The sequence below is a fragment of the Durio zibethinus genome, chromosome 26 (assembly GCF_047325235.1).
Source record: "Durio zibethinus cultivar Kanyao isolate XHJ-2024 chromosome 26, ASM4732523v1, whole genome shotgun sequence".
In the NCBI taxonomy this organism is placed as follows: domain Eukaryota; kingdom Viridiplantae; phylum Streptophyta; class Magnoliopsida; order Malvales; family Malvaceae; genus Durio; species Durio zibethinus.
Window position 1 is genome coordinate 5,217,824 of NC_143187.1, and position 14,113 is coordinate 5,231,936.

A 14,113-nucleotide genomic window follows, 5' to 3' on the forward strand; every position below is an offset into this window, starting at 1 on the left:
ATAAAATAAAATAAAATAAAGTGTAGAAAGAGAGATGCCAGGTTTTATGTACAGCCAAACAGACCTTTAGCTTTATCACATTTTTAATACTAATAAAATGTGATTAAACTATAATTAACTCAAATTTTCAAAGAACATGAAAAAAAGAAACTTGATTTGCCTCGATGGATTGAAGCTCCGCGTCGAGTGTAAAAAGTGAGGCCAAGAAGTGGGGTCAAAAGGCCTTCAAAAAGGGTCCCACATTTCACTTTCAAACCCCCATGCTTCCGTGTTTAAATGCAGCTGCAAACCACCTTCACTCTTTGTAAAAATCAAACCTATTCATTTGATCTTCAAACTCAAAGAAAAGGAATAAAATAACACATTGTCAGGTTGCCTTGCTTTACTCTTTGCTGTCTTTCTCTCGTTTAAGTGAAAAAAAGGAGAGCTCAATTGGACAAACAGAAACAAAACCAGCTAGCTGTTTTGTATACTTGTCTCTCAACCTCTTCTTTTCCTCTTTTTTCTTTGCAACTTTTCTTTTTCTCTGCCCCTGGATAGTGAAGAATAGAATAAAGTTTGTAGGAGCAAAAATAAGGCAAAAAAGGGCATTGCTTTGTGTAAACAAGAGGGTCACTTGTTCATTTTTTTTAAGAATTTTTTTTGCCATGGCCATGGACTCCAACTCCAAGCTTCCTGCAATGTGGAATGCTTTGTTGGTTGTTCTGTTAGCTTCCTGGGTTTGTTCAGTTAATGCTTCTGTTTCCTATGACAGTAAAGCTATCACCATTAATGGGCAAAGAAGGATCCTCATTTCTGGATCCATTCACTACCCAAGAAGCACACCTGAGGTAAACTTTTTACTTCATGTTTTTCTTTTTCCGAAATGTACTTCTTGGGTCTCGTTTATTTCCTCAAAAGTCCTAGTTTTTTTAATTTTTTTTTTGATGCATTTTTTCATCTGGGTGCCTCTAGAATTTCCTCCTTTCATACACATACATCATTATGTTAATATAGGGTGTTTAAGTTTGCTGTAAGTTGCTAGATTCTTAAAAATATTTTTTTGCTAAATTTGGGTCCTTTTGTTTTTTGCAGATGTGGCCAAATCTTATAGAGAAGGCTAAAGAAGGAGGGCTAGATGTGATTCAGACATATGTTTTTTGGAATGGCCATGAACCTTCTCCTGGCAAAGTAATGAGAAGCAACATTTTTTGAAAAAAAAAAATCTTTCTTCTTGGTTTGCAGAGCATATATATTTTTGGTAAATGGCAATTATGGCATAAGAAATTCTGAAATTTTCTTTATATTTTTGGTTATTACAGTATTACTTCGAAGGCAACTATGATTTGGTCAAATTTATTAAGCTGGCGAAGCAAGCAGGCCTCTATGTTCATCTGAGGATTGGTCCTTATGTCTGTGCTGAGTGGAACTTTGGGTAATGCTAAAATAATTAATTTTCTAAAAATATAAGGAAATTCACAATAAAGTGTAGTTCAAGCAATGATTTTTATTTTGCTTTTCAGGGGTTTTCCTGTTTGGCTGAAGTACATTCCCGGTATCAGTTTCAGGACAAACAATGGACCTTTCATGGTTAGCGAATTTCCATCCGTCCATCTGAAGTTTCATTGTATTCATTCAATATTCTTTTCTAATTTAATCTTGTGATTAAATATCAGAAATTTGATTCGCCCCTCCCCCCTCTTAGCTGTTCTTGAAATTCTTTTGAGAAACCAATCTACTCACTCTCTAATTTGCTATGATGAAGGCTCAAATGCAAAGATTTACAAAAAAGATTGTGGATATGATGAAAGCTGAAAGCTTGTTTGAGTCTCAAGGAGGTCCTATTATTCTATCTCAGGTAGGCAATTTGGTACATTATTGTTACAGTTAATTTCTCGATCTGGCATTTTGTTTAAAGTTTTCTGAGTTTAAGACATGGATATTAGCCACCGGTTCTCAGTTTGGTTGTCTATTCATTGGAAGACGATGATGAACTAAGAAACAGTGTCTTTTATAATCTCTGCTTTTGACAGATTGAAAATGAATACGGGCCCATGGAATACGAACTTGGTGCACCCGGTAAAGCTTACAGTGACTGGGCAGCTAAAATGGCTGTGGGACTAGGCACTGGTGTCCCGTGGGTCATGTGCAAGCAAGATGATGCACCCGATCCTATTGTAAATATACTATACCTTTTATCTTTTAACCATATTTTTTTGAACCTTTTCTTGTCATGTTCTATGTTCAATCTTAATGGCTGTCATATTGTGTTCAATCTTCTTTAGTGGGGTTGTTACTGAACAGTGTGTTGTCTACTTGTTAGTCGTGGTTGAAATGAATTATTATTTCTCATTGCACATGGCTCAGCTTCCCTCTTTCCTAGTCCTATCTCTTAGAGTTTCTTTATTTTATTCTTTTCGGACTTTTTGTTTTTGTAATCATATCTTGATGACCATGTTCTTTCATCAATTATTATTTCACCCATTTGAACTTACATAGTTTATTTAGTGGTGTTGGTGAAGAGTACCTTGGATTTTTCAATGCTTGGAGATGTCAAAGTAGTTATTTCTAAGTTATTACCCAATTGCAAAGAAATATGGGGGATAGATGTTTGATTGAACTTTTTGGCTACTGGAATAATCTAGTTTTATCATGTGTTTCCGTGCAAGGTGAGGTGTTCTTTTGAATTATTCATTTTTGAGTTTTCTTAACTTTTATTTTCTTCCAACAGATTAACACCTGCAATGGTTTCTACTGTGACTACTTTTCTCCTAACAAGGCCTACAAACCAAAGATGTGGACTGAAGCCTGGACAGGATGGTAAGTCTATTTTTGCCTTTGCGAGAAATTATCTTTTGTAGCTCTCCCTTGCTCGGAAGAACTACAAATTCGCTAGAAGATAAAAATTGTCTCCTAGCTGATGATTCTTTTGATTTGATGGTGTAGGTATACTGAGTTCGGAGGGGCAGTTCCTTACAGGCCTGCTGAAGACATTGCATTTTCAGTTGCAAGGTTTATACAGAAAGGAGGATCGTTCATTAATTATTATATGGTAATCAAATTGTTTTTCGATGTACCAAGCTCAATCGCTGGGGGAGTGAGTCTTATATGCTTGGTTTTTTTGTGTTTTCAGTATCATGGAGGGACAAATTTTGGCCGAACTGCTGGGGGTCCTTTCATTTCTACTACCTATGATTATGATGCTCCTCTTGATGAATATGGTATGCACAAAGTATTGGCAGTGCATTTTTAATTTGGCTATGCATCATCTAGTTTCTATTATTTACTTAGTTTGAACCATGCATTCTATGCTTTTTAGCATTCATATTGAGTGAAAGTATATTTCGAAGATTAGTTCCTTGAGATTGATTTGAAGGAGAAGCATTTCTTGTCATGCAGGACTGTTGAGGCAGCCCAAGTGGGGCCATTTGAAAGATTTGCATAGAGCAATAAATCTCTGTGAACCAGCTTTAGTATCTGGAGATCCCACTGTGATGCAACTTGGAAACTATCAGGAGGTTAATATGACATATTTCTAAGAACCTTAATTCTACTCTGGATTGGTTTGTATGCAAAACTTACATATAAATTCCATTCCAAACATGCAGGCTCATGTATTCAACTATAAATCTGGAGGTTGTGCTGCCTTCCTTGCAAATTACAACCCAAGTTCATTTGCAAAAGTTGCCTTTGGGAACATGCACTACAACCTTCCTCCTTGGTCTATTAGCATTCTTCCTGACTGCAAGAATACTGTGTATAACACTGCAAGGGTGAGAAAAAAGATTTGATAAACTTGAAATAAGTTTTTTTCCTATTTTCAGCAATACAATATGTCTAGATTGATTTCTGGCCAGGGATCTTGCAAATAAAGTTTACAAAATGTATAACCTCTTATTGTCTAGATGGTTCCTGCATTGAAGGTTTTACATAGAACTAATACAAGAGAAATCAACTGAAGATCGTTTTTTTTCTGTTGACAGTATGAAATAAAAAACAGCTTATACGTTATAAGAAACTTTCGCAGGTTGGTGCCCAAATTGCAAGGAAGAAAATGGTTCCTGTTCCCATGCATGGAGGATTCTCTTGGCAGGCATACAATGAAGAGACAGCTTCCGATGTTGACAGTTCATTCACAATGGTTGGGTTGTTGGAGCAGATAAATACAACCAGAGATGCATCTGACTATTTGTGGTATACAACATAGTAAGTAGTCAATAGCAATATCTCATTGCAATTTCTATCATTTGTCTTTATTCAACTCATTTTTTTTATTAAGGAACAAAGTAATCTTCTATTGAACTTGGTTTTATTACCTGTATTTGACTTTCTAATGTTTTGTATGTTCTGTTTCTTCCCCAGCGTTAAGATTGACCCCCGTGAAGGATTCTTGAAGAATGGAAAATCCCCTATTCTTACTGTCTTATCAGCTGGCCATGCTTTGCATGTTTTTGTTAATGGTCAACTATCAGGTGGGTTTGTCTTTGGTTCTAAGTTACCTTTTTTTTGCCATTGATTTTAGGTTGCTTTTGAACCACTTTGGATGATAGCAACATTTAATAATTGCTGGAAATATAGTGTTATATGCTTATAACTTTCGCTTTTGGCAGTAGTACGTAAATTATAATGCTTGGTCATGCAAGTTAATGCACTCCTTTAAATTTCAATAATCAGTAAACTAAAACATGAAGAAAGTGGTACTAAGTTGACAAAAGCACTTACATACAGAAGTTTAGATTCCCTTGGTTTATCTTTTAGACCACCGAATGTAGTTCAATAGTACCATATTGGATTGTGGTGCCTATTTGTTAAGGATAATTAGTTTTTCTTCCTCTGATTTTTTTCTTCCCTCTAATTGATTTTTTTTCAGGAAGTTCCTATGGAAGTCTAGAATTCCCTAAACTAACATTCAGCCAAGGTGTAAATTTGAGAGCTGGTATCAATCAAATTTCACTTCTAAGCATTGCTGTTGGTCTTCCGGTACGCTCTCTCAATGTCTCACTCTCTGCTGACAGCTTTATGCCAATGCAATTTTGTTATTAATTATTGAATTTGTGGTTTGAGTGCAGAATGTTGGTCCACATTTTGAGACATGGAATGCTGGTGTTCTTGGCCCAGTTACATTGAATGGTCTGAATGAGGGAAGGAGAGATCTCTCATGGCAGAAATGGTCTTACAAGGTCTTTTTCTTGCATAGTAGCATTCATTCTCAAGTTGTCCTGATGTGCTAGAGAGTTATTTGGTTATTTATCCCCTTGCAGATTGGCCTTAAGGGAGAAGCGTTGAATCTTCATTCACTAAGTGGTAGTTCATCAGTGGAGTGGGCACAGGGGTCGTTAGTGGCAAGGAGGCAGCCACTGACGTGGTACAAAGTAAGTATCTCAAACTACAACCAAGCCATATCTCAAACCACAAAAAGTTGCATAGGAAGCATGACTATGTTTTGGTTATCACTTAAAGCCTGCATCTGTTTAGCCCTAAGCTGATGGTGTCCTATAGTCATAAAAGAAAAAAGCAATTGTTGACTATTTTGATTGGATTGTGTTCTTATTAGAAAAGGTGTAGAAATAGAAATGCACCTGAATGCTTCATTTAGTTAGCTTTTGTTGATATTCTTCCTTAATTTTGCAGACAACTTTCAATGCCCCAGCTGGAAATGCTCCATTGGCTTTAGATATGGGTAGTATGGGAAAAGGTCAGATTTGGATAAATGGACAGAGCATTGGACGCCACTGGCCGGCTTATAAAGCATCTGGAAACTGTGATGTATGTCATTATGCTGGAACATATAATGAGAATAAATGTAGAACTAATTGTGGAGAGGCCTCTCAAAGATGGTAAGAGAACAAACTAATCTGCTTTAAGTTTCTCTTACAACCGAGAAATTGTTGATGACTGACTTGTGGTTGCTAATTTATATTTAGGTATCATGTTCCTCGTTCATGGCTCAACCCAACAGGGAATCTTTTGGTTGTGTTTGAGGAATGGGGTGGAGACCCAAACGCAATTTCTTTGGTCCGCAGAGAAACTGACAGTGTTTGTGCTGATATCTATGAGTGGCAACCAACTCTAATGAATTACCAGATGCAAGCCTCCGGTAAAGTCAACAAACCCCTAAGGCCAAAAGTCCATTTGGAGTGTGATGTTGGGCAGAAAATCTCAGCAGTCAAGTTTGCCAGCTTTGGAACTCCAGAAGGGGTCTGTGGAAGCTACCGTGAAGGAAGCTGTCATGGTCACCACTCTTATGATGCTTTTAATAGGGTATGCTACATTCGCTTACATTATTTCATCTTCTTTTATATTTGGAATACTGAAAATAATAAACCAGTGACTGAGCTGTGATTACTCTTTGGGTTTTACGAGTATCTCATGTAGGGTTTTAAGTTTTGTTCATTACCCCATACACATTGACCTATGCCTTTGTCCTTGCAGCTCTGTGTTGGGCAGAACTTCTGCACAGTGACTGTAGCACCTGAAATGTTTGGAGGAGACCCATGTCCTAGTGTCATGAAGAAACTCTCTGTGGAGGTCATTTGCAGCTGATGGAACACATCACAAGTAATGAAATAAACAAGAATCTCAATTAGTTTTCTCTCAATCCAACATGCCATTCAGCATTTTTCTTTTTGGCGGTAAATTAAGTACACACTCGAAGATCACAGCCATTTCATTTGTTTTGGCTTTTCCAAGGTGAAGTTGTAAAAATACACAACACACCCCTAGGTAAAAAGCTCATATAGATCGTGAAATGATTGCAGATAAGCTCTATGTGTATATAGAATGTTTCTTCCTGCATGATATACAGAATTCGAAGAGGTGATGAAGTCGGTAGAAGCGCGATGAGACGATAGTGTATGCTGAGTCCTTGTGCAAATGTTTTGTCGTCGTAGGATATGGAAAGCCTCTGGTTTCTAGTAAAGTCTATTGCCTTTGAAATTTTTTTTAACTTCCTGGGAAGCAAATCCCTCATTGCTTTGTTCTTGTAAGAATAGCTTGAGAAGATAATAAAATCAAGTCTTTCAGATTGTCTCAAGTAACTTTCTTTATTCAATATGATCACTGATGATTTTTATATTTTAATCTATCACTGATGATTTTTATATTTTAATCTAACTTTTGCCTTGCTAACCGTGCTAACTGCTAAGATCATGTGCCTTATTTGTTTCTATAAAGTAAACTGTGCTTGCCCAAGTTCCATAGATCCAAAATAAAGAGCTGGTTAAGAATATATATATATATATATATATATATATTTATCATTGGGTTGACTTGAAGAAGTAGTTGCAGTTAACATGTGAAGCAAATATTATAGTATTTTATCTCTTTTAAATCCTTGATAATCTTAGTAAAAAAGAATCCGAGGACAATGTCTGGTTTACTTTCAGCACTCTTAACTGAAACTTATTAATATGGATTATCTATTAATGACCTGCAGAACTATCACTGTTAGTCATGGTGAAGGCTTTTTTATTTTTTTCCATCTATTAGTTGGGTGACACAGCTTTGGTCCATGCAACCAACCCACTCACCTACTCACATGTCACCGCTTAATCGAAAAAATAAAAAAACCTTAAAACTTATATGAAAAACGAAGGAGGTATCTAACAATTCAGGGGGCTATAGGCTAATTCATTAGCTCCATTGTTACTTGACTGAAAGCCAACTTGTATCAGAACCTCAACAAAGATAAACCAAAGGTGAAGGCCCAGCCCAAGGGCAGTGTAATATTCTGCGAACCCAACATCCTTTTAAATGGGTTATTTTTATTAGACCATTTTCATTTCGGCTACACGTGGTTGGGTCTTTTGCAAGCTCAATATGAGTTGAATCAGAGGAGAGAATGAAGCAAAGTATCTGCCAATGCCCGATAGTTTTACCATTAAACAATAAGCAAATAGGAGTAGCTTTTACTACTCTTTGACCTCTTGTATACTTTAACTTCAAGAAAAAAGAAAGAAACAAATTTTCTTTCAAAACCTCGACACCCCTGCGCCAATCATTTCGAACCGCTTTGAGTGAAGGAAAGAACTTTATATTTTTAGGGTTTACTGTTTGCACAATCCAATGGAATGGAAGGAATTAGCAAAGAATAGAGGCAAGGGTCAAGAGTAGAACTTTATAAATGTTGAAGATTACCGATGAGCTATTAATTCAATGATAAAATCAACTTCAAAATTGAAGTGTCAAAAAAATTTGCTCAAAGATAAGTGATGGAGATGGAGACATAATCTTTGACTGTTTTTTTTTTTTTTTTTTCCTGGATTCTTGTTTTGTTGGCTTTGATTGCTGTGTGCTCCATCCTTATCCAATTTCTAAACCAGTTGAAGGGTTCTTTGGCCAAAAGAAAAGAATCAATTGAAGGGTTAGACTAAAAGTTTGATAAGTCTGGTTAGAAACCATTTTTTTCCTCTCTTTTCCACATCTTTAAAATTCTTAACCATTCATTATTTGAGAGTATTGGCCATTAGTGTTGGTTCGGGTAGTGATAGAAAAACCACTTCCTATATTAAAAGAAAAAAATGTATATATATATTTTTAAATGAGAGTACAAAAAACATAATAAATTAATTATTGACTAAACCGATATAGTAACGTTGACCAATTGATCTTTCCAGTTAAATCAACGGCTGTAAAACTACTTGCCAAAATTTATCATACCAAATATTGCCTTCGGCATTGTTGTTTCAGGTACTGGGAACATAACAGCCAGCTCTTGTATCCAAAACATCACACACTTTCTCTCTCTCTCTCTCTCTCTCTCTCTCTCTCTTTTGTCGTGGTGACGCGTTTTAATGGCGGCTAAACCTTCAAATCTTCTTCTTCTTCTTCTTCTATAGTTTTTTTTTTTTTTTTTTATCTGTGACAAAATTATAAATAGCATTTCTTTCCTTTCTTTTTATGTTTAGTTTTTTCTTTTTTTTTAAACTTTGAAGTAATCCCTCCAAATGTTTTTCCTTTTCTTTCTCTTCTCTTTCGCTCTCTCTTTCTTATTCTTATTCTTTTCCTTTTACTATAAAAAACTCCATAAACAACAACAAGAAGGAAAATCCCAGAATGAGCCGGCCCTTTTGAACCGCTCTCTCTCCGATATTGTAGATAAAAATGCCCAAACCCAGGAAAACGACCCGACCCATTTGCCCCATTCGCTTCTTCTAGAGACCTTGCCTCCTGATTCTGCAAAATGGGATGGTTTGTTTACGGGTGAAAACCAACTCAGAGGAGATACGGGTCAAGTCGGTACGGGTCGAAAAGGGGAGCGTTTTGAATCAGGTGGTGAGGATCAGAGGACGAGGAAGAAGAAGAAAAGAGGGAAGAAGAAGAGATTAGATTCCCAAGGTGAACAAGAAAGGTGTAGTTTTGCTGAGGAAGAGAAGAAGAAAAGGGAAGAACCAGGTCAGGGATGTCCGGGTTCTTGGGTCAAGCCGGAGCTGGTTTGCTTGTACCCCTTTACATCAACGAGTAGCGCAACGCAAAGGAAGATCAAGCGACAGTATGATCGGCTTGTTAAGTGTCATGAAAACAAAGGATTAACATTGACTCAGGTTGGTTTTCTTTTTCCTTTTTCCTTGTTATCACCACCTTAAAATTTTGATTTTTGATTTTTTTTATCTGTTAATTTATTTAGCAAGTAATTATAAAGGGTACTCTTTTGTAGTTTGTATTTATTGTGGTTTAAGACTTTGCTTTTGAATGTTGCTTTAGTATATGGGCTATCTTGGTACTAAAGAAACTTCCACTGTTGCTTTTTTTTTTTGGGTACAAAGAGAGGATTAAAGGAAGGGTTGCTGGTGATGGGATTTGAATTGTGACATGCTGAATGTAATCTTGTGACTGGATAAACCGACTAAGCTAAGCCCTGAGTTCATTGATGCTTTTTAAGATATCTTTTAAGTGCTTTTTAATTCTTTAACTATCTTTAGGCTAATTTGATTAAGTCTTTTCTCATTTCAAGCAATAGTTTTAAACTTCTTTTCTTTGCTTATATTGAGGTAAGGCTTTTCCAATTTGGAATTCTTGATGACTTTATGTTGTTTCTTTTCTGCAACAACATAACATAAGGCAAGAGAAGAGGGGGAAAGAGAATCTGAGAAACTTTGGCATGAATTAAGATACAAAATCATTTGAGGAAATCTAGGCCACATTTGACATGACTTGAAAACAAGGGTTTATTTACCATTTAGCTTAGATGACCCTCAAATTATGTGGTTGATTGATGGCATCTTGATGGGGAGTTTTCGGATTTCTGCTCTGTAGAGCACAGATTAAAAGTTTTGTCATTTAAAAATGGAATATAGCTCTTAAGAAATTACAGAAATGCTGAATGTGAGATGATGCTAGTAACTAAATTGCTCGTTAAGAGTAAGGAAATCTGTTTATTTCTGAAAAGGAACTAGGTTGATGGCTTTCTTGTCTGCCTGCATTTGAGATAGTCAGAAAGACTTATGTTATGTTCTCAGCTTGGTGAGGCTATAATTATATGTTAGTAATATGTGTACAGAGTTTGAGAAGATAGATTCTGAATTAGTCCTGAACTTCTAAATTAAGCATGAGTCAATTCTACATGTATTCTTTAAAAAATGTGGGCCTTATAGAAAGTTGCTACTACAAGATCATAGTGAAGTTTTCATGTTTCCTGTTGAATAATAGAAAGTATGGGGCTAGTTTTAAGGTCTCATATGAGTAGGATTTAATTAAGGGAAACTTGAGGATTTTAGTTGAGTTTGCAGATTCAAGTTCTTACTGGTAAACTTTGGACCATTGGGAGGTGGAGTTTTCACTTACTTCTGTAAACCATGTGCTGGAAGCATCAATGGACTTGAGATATTATTGGCCAAATCGATATTGTTGCTCTAGAGACTTAGAGGAGCAAAGTACAAAAAGATTTTGGTATTTGGTACAATTTTTTCCAGCCACATATGAATGTAATTATATTATTTCTGATACTTGGAAATTGATGTGAAACATAGAGCTGGCATAAGGTGGGAATATAAGGCTATTTTATTGTTGTATTGAAATTGGCTGGTGCACTTTTGAGCAGAGAGTGAGATTCATACCAATGTTAATAAGGAGGTAAGGCTTACACCCTGATACCAACTCAAGGCTCTCAAGTTTAAGCCAGATTCAAGCTGAGATCTTACTGGCATCCCAACCTCATCTTTTAAACAGTCGTTTACAGTTAAATAAAGTTGCATGCTTTTCATGTGACATCCGAATGATTGATTGTAAATAACTTCCCCTGGACAAATTTTAGTCTCAGTATCTAACACTATACTGGACTGTTAAAGTTACAAATATCTGTAAGTTCTCTAAGAATCCTATGTTGTTTATGCTCTGCACTCACAAGGTATGTTAAGAATTGGGGTATTAAGCTACTATCCTGTACTTGAGGCCAAAAAAATAAAAACTACTATCCAGTATTTTATGGAATTTGTAATCTCCTTTTTATTGTCCAAAATGTTAAATTTATACTCTCCTCTTTGCCTTTTCTTGGTCTATTTACACTTGGAAACATGAACCAGCATTAGTTTAACTCGTGCCTTTTACTTCATATTAAACACTTATAGACATCAGAGTGTCCACATAAGAATACAAATTTCTTTATAAAGTAATTTTAAAATTCATTGGTAGTTGCATTGATAAGCTATGAGATACCTTGACCCCCCCTGCACCTCTCTATTCTGTTATATATTTTGGAATCTATAGTGGGTTTGATTGTGCAACAATTGCAACCCCCTCTGCCTCTTTTTATTATGGCATATATTTCGGAATCTGTAGTGGGTTTTGATATGCAACAATTGTGACATACTATCCTCCCTTATGTAGGTTGGAGAATTTGTTAATTGCTTGATTGAGGCCAGAAATGAGCTGCAACACAAGTAAGTTCATAGTTATTGTCCTGTTTTAGGAATCTGGATATTTGGTTTTTCTTCAATTATTTCCTTTTATCTTTGTTGTTGTTTTTATTATTTTTTTTTGGAAAACATGCTGCACAGTTTTGATCTAGGTGATAAGCTTGCCCATTCTTTTTCTTCCTTCCAAGTCCTTAACTACTTGTATTCTTTTCTCCCACTGGCAAATTGTACTGGTACTATTTATAAGAGTTTCCATAATGCAATATTTGAATATTGAAATGTTTTGCTATTTCTTTCTTCACTCCTTAAAACATGATTTTTAATGTTTTTCCCAGCTTTTGAATTTGATATCGGCACTGTTTCCTATATCCTTCGCCTCATATTTTCACCATTAATCTGTCCTTTGAATGTTGGCATGATTAATTTCCTTGCCATGGCCTTGCTGCAGGTCTGAGGTCATCAAACGTAAGTTTACAATAACAAAGGCTCTACTATTCAAAGCAGATCGATCTTCAATTGATCGCCTGTGGCAGCAGGTGAGCAACCATAAGATAAACTTAAGCTTATGGTGTGAACTGGTTGTTATCATTCATCTTGATCTCTTCTAATAGTCGATAGATTTGCATGTTTAGATATACAAGATAGAAATGGAACAGAAGAGATTAGAAGAGGATGCATTTGTCTATAATTTGCTCCAACAGCAACTTAAACTATCTCCAGCATACAAGAAGGTACAGTTGAGGCCTATATTCTGATAGTTTATTTATTGTAAATTTTTTAATTCTGTTGTCTATCTAGTTTCTGAGGAAGGACAATAGAAGTCAATTGCTCAAATTATTGCAATAAAGCTTGTTTGTCTCAATCACTCTTCATTTGGCAGTTATCTTAATGGATTCTTGTTAACCTAGGAACAACATGTGTTTCGTGGAAGTTTCTTTTGTCATTGCTGTTCCATACTTTCAGCTTAACAGCTATTATGATGTGGTTGAATTTGGAAGATTAATTGCCTTTTGGATAGGGCTTAAATTCTGTTAGGTTGCAAACATTTGCAACAACAGTAGACTTCACACAATTTTCAATTTAATTTGTGTTTACAAAGGTAAAATGTGTAAGGCATTTGTTATATATCGTGCTTCCAACATGTTGCTTTTCTGTGGTTAGAAACAACTTCCCCAACCCCACCCCCCCAAAAAAAACCAAAAAAAAAAAAAGGAAACTACACATCCTCAGAGAATAAATGTGACGCATCCAAAGAATATAAAGTCTTGTCTAGTTGCCGTACTACGTCTTCACACAAATGAGTAAAAATGATCATTGAAATATCTTTTTCCTCCATTTGTTTATTTGGTCTCTTATTGCAATTAGATGAGATATTATCATGGTTCTGATCTGTCTCTCCCTCTCAGATGGTTGAAATTTGTGCTTGCATGGAGTTAAAGGCCAAATCTGATGAGCTGATGGAAGGCACAGACACTGAATTTGCTGACATTTCTTTTGAAGAGTTATTAGCTCAGGAAAAGAAGGATTCGTTTTGGTTGGTTGCTCATTTTTTAATTCCCGGTTTCTAAATTTGTTTGCACCACTTATTATGATTCGCCCCTTTTTGATTTTGCTCTGTGCAGGCAGAAAAATGGCAAATCAAGATTAAGCTCAAACTGATGACAATATTTGTTTAGCTAACTTTACTATGGAACCGCACCACTTTTTGTAGCAAGTATTCAATACGTAATAGTATTATGTTTCTTTAGTTTTTGCAGCAAAATCATTGTCATAACTTGCTTTTTTTTTATTATTTTTTTAATTTTTAGGTTCTCCAATGGGATCTACTCAATCCTACAGAGTGACAAAGCTCTGATTATTTCACCATGTTCAGCTGAATGCAGGCCTCTGCTAGCATCCAACACCACCTTCCGAGATGAAACATCTGCTTATTCTATTATCGCTCAAATCTTTATATTGCCCCTGATGTTATCGGGCTTTACATGATCTTGTTGAAGCTTGAGTAGCTTATTATTCCATTGCTCAAACATCTATTTCCAGATTGAAGCCCATGAATAGAAGGGGTGGTGTTATTGTAGATTTTACCAAACTTGAAAATGTTACCTTGAATATGAGGAAGATTAGTATTTGACAGAGTTGCCTAACAAATGCATTTATGTCACAACAGACCCAATGACCTAATACTTATCTGTGTGCAAAAAGGAAAAGAGAAATGGGCTAAACCAGGAATGGGGTTCTGAGGCTCCATATTTTTTATACATTTGTTTCTATTTTTAACACCA

The 14,113-nt window shown here is 35.8% G+C and overlaps 2 protein-coding genes across 5 annotated transcripts; both read left to right on the plus strand.

Moving 5' to 3' along the window:
- Window positions 1–304: 304 nt before the first annotated feature.
- Window positions 305–7,012, plus strand: LOC111274630 (beta-galactosidase 1). 2 transcript variants are annotated; one of them, XM_022859404.2, is made up of 19 exons: window positions 305–830; window positions 1,075–1,170; window positions 1,302–1,414; window positions 1,503–1,569; window positions 1,745–1,837; window positions 2,013–2,156; window positions 2,711–2,799; window positions 2,926–3,031; window positions 3,113–3,200; window positions 3,379–3,497; window positions 3,588–3,752; window positions 4,007–4,185; window positions 4,342–4,451; window positions 4,850–4,959; window positions 5,049–5,159; window positions 5,241–5,351; window positions 5,611–5,816; window positions 5,904–6,240; window positions 6,412–7,012. In XM_022859404.2, exons 1-19 carry the CDS (start codon window positions 648–650, stop codon window positions 6,520–6,522), a joined length of 2,538 nt encoding a protein of 845 aa, XP_022715139.2. In that variant the 5' UTR covers window positions 305–647; the 3' UTR covers window positions 6,523–7,012. The 2 variants fall into 2 exon arrangements, with proteins under 2 accessions (XP_022715139.2, XP_089611465.1); XM_089755339.1 differs by having other exon boundaries at window positions 2,926–3,200.
- Window positions 7,013–8,657: 1,645 nt separating this feature from the next.
- On the plus strand, window positions 8,658–13,979 carry LOC111274631 (uncharacterized). 3 transcript variants are annotated; one of them, XM_022859405.2, is made up of 7 exons: window positions 8,658–9,521; window positions 11,803–11,855; window positions 12,280–12,367; window positions 12,464–12,562; window positions 13,238–13,365; window positions 13,454–13,545; window positions 13,640–13,979. In XM_022859405.2, the coding sequence occupies exons 1-6, from the start codon at window positions 8,925–8,927 to the stop codon at window positions 13,488–13,490; spliced, it is 1,002 nt and encodes a 333-aa protein (XP_022715140.2). In that variant the 5' UTR covers window positions 8,658–8,924; the 3' UTR covers window positions 13,491–13,545; window positions 13,640–13,979. The 3 variants fall into 3 exon arrangements, with proteins under 3 accessions (XP_022715140.2, XP_022715141.2, XP_089611615.1); XM_022859406.2 differs by having other exon boundaries at window positions 13,454–13,541; XM_089755489.1 differs by lacking the exon at window positions 13,454–13,545.
- Window positions 13,980–14,113: the final 134 nt, after the last annotated feature.

Coding starts and splice junctions, on each gene's coding strand:
- LOC111274630 (XM_089755339.1), top strand. CDS start 648: ATGGCCATGGACTCCAACTCCAAGCTTCCTGCAATGTGGAATGCTTTG. Junction 1,570..1,744: donor CAAACAATGGACCTTTCATG/GTTAGCGAATTT, acceptor GCTATGATGAAG/GCTCAAATGCAAAGATTTAC. Junction 5,160..5,240: donor GGCAGAAATGGTCTTACAAG/GTCTTTTTCTTG, acceptor ATCCCCTTGCAG/ATTGGCCTTAAGGGAGAAGC.
- LOC111274631 (XM_089755489.1), top strand. CDS start 8,925: ATGTTTTTCCTTTTCTTTCTCTTCTCTTTCGCTCTCTCTTTCTTATTC. Junction 11,856..12,279: donor AGAAATGAGCTGCAACACAA/GTAAGTTCATAG, acceptor GCCTTGCTGCAG/GTCTGAGGTCATCAAACGTA. Junction 12,368..12,463: donor TTGATCGCCTGTGGCAGCAG/GTGAGCAACCAT, acceptor TTGCATGTTTAG/ATATACAAGATAGAAATGGA.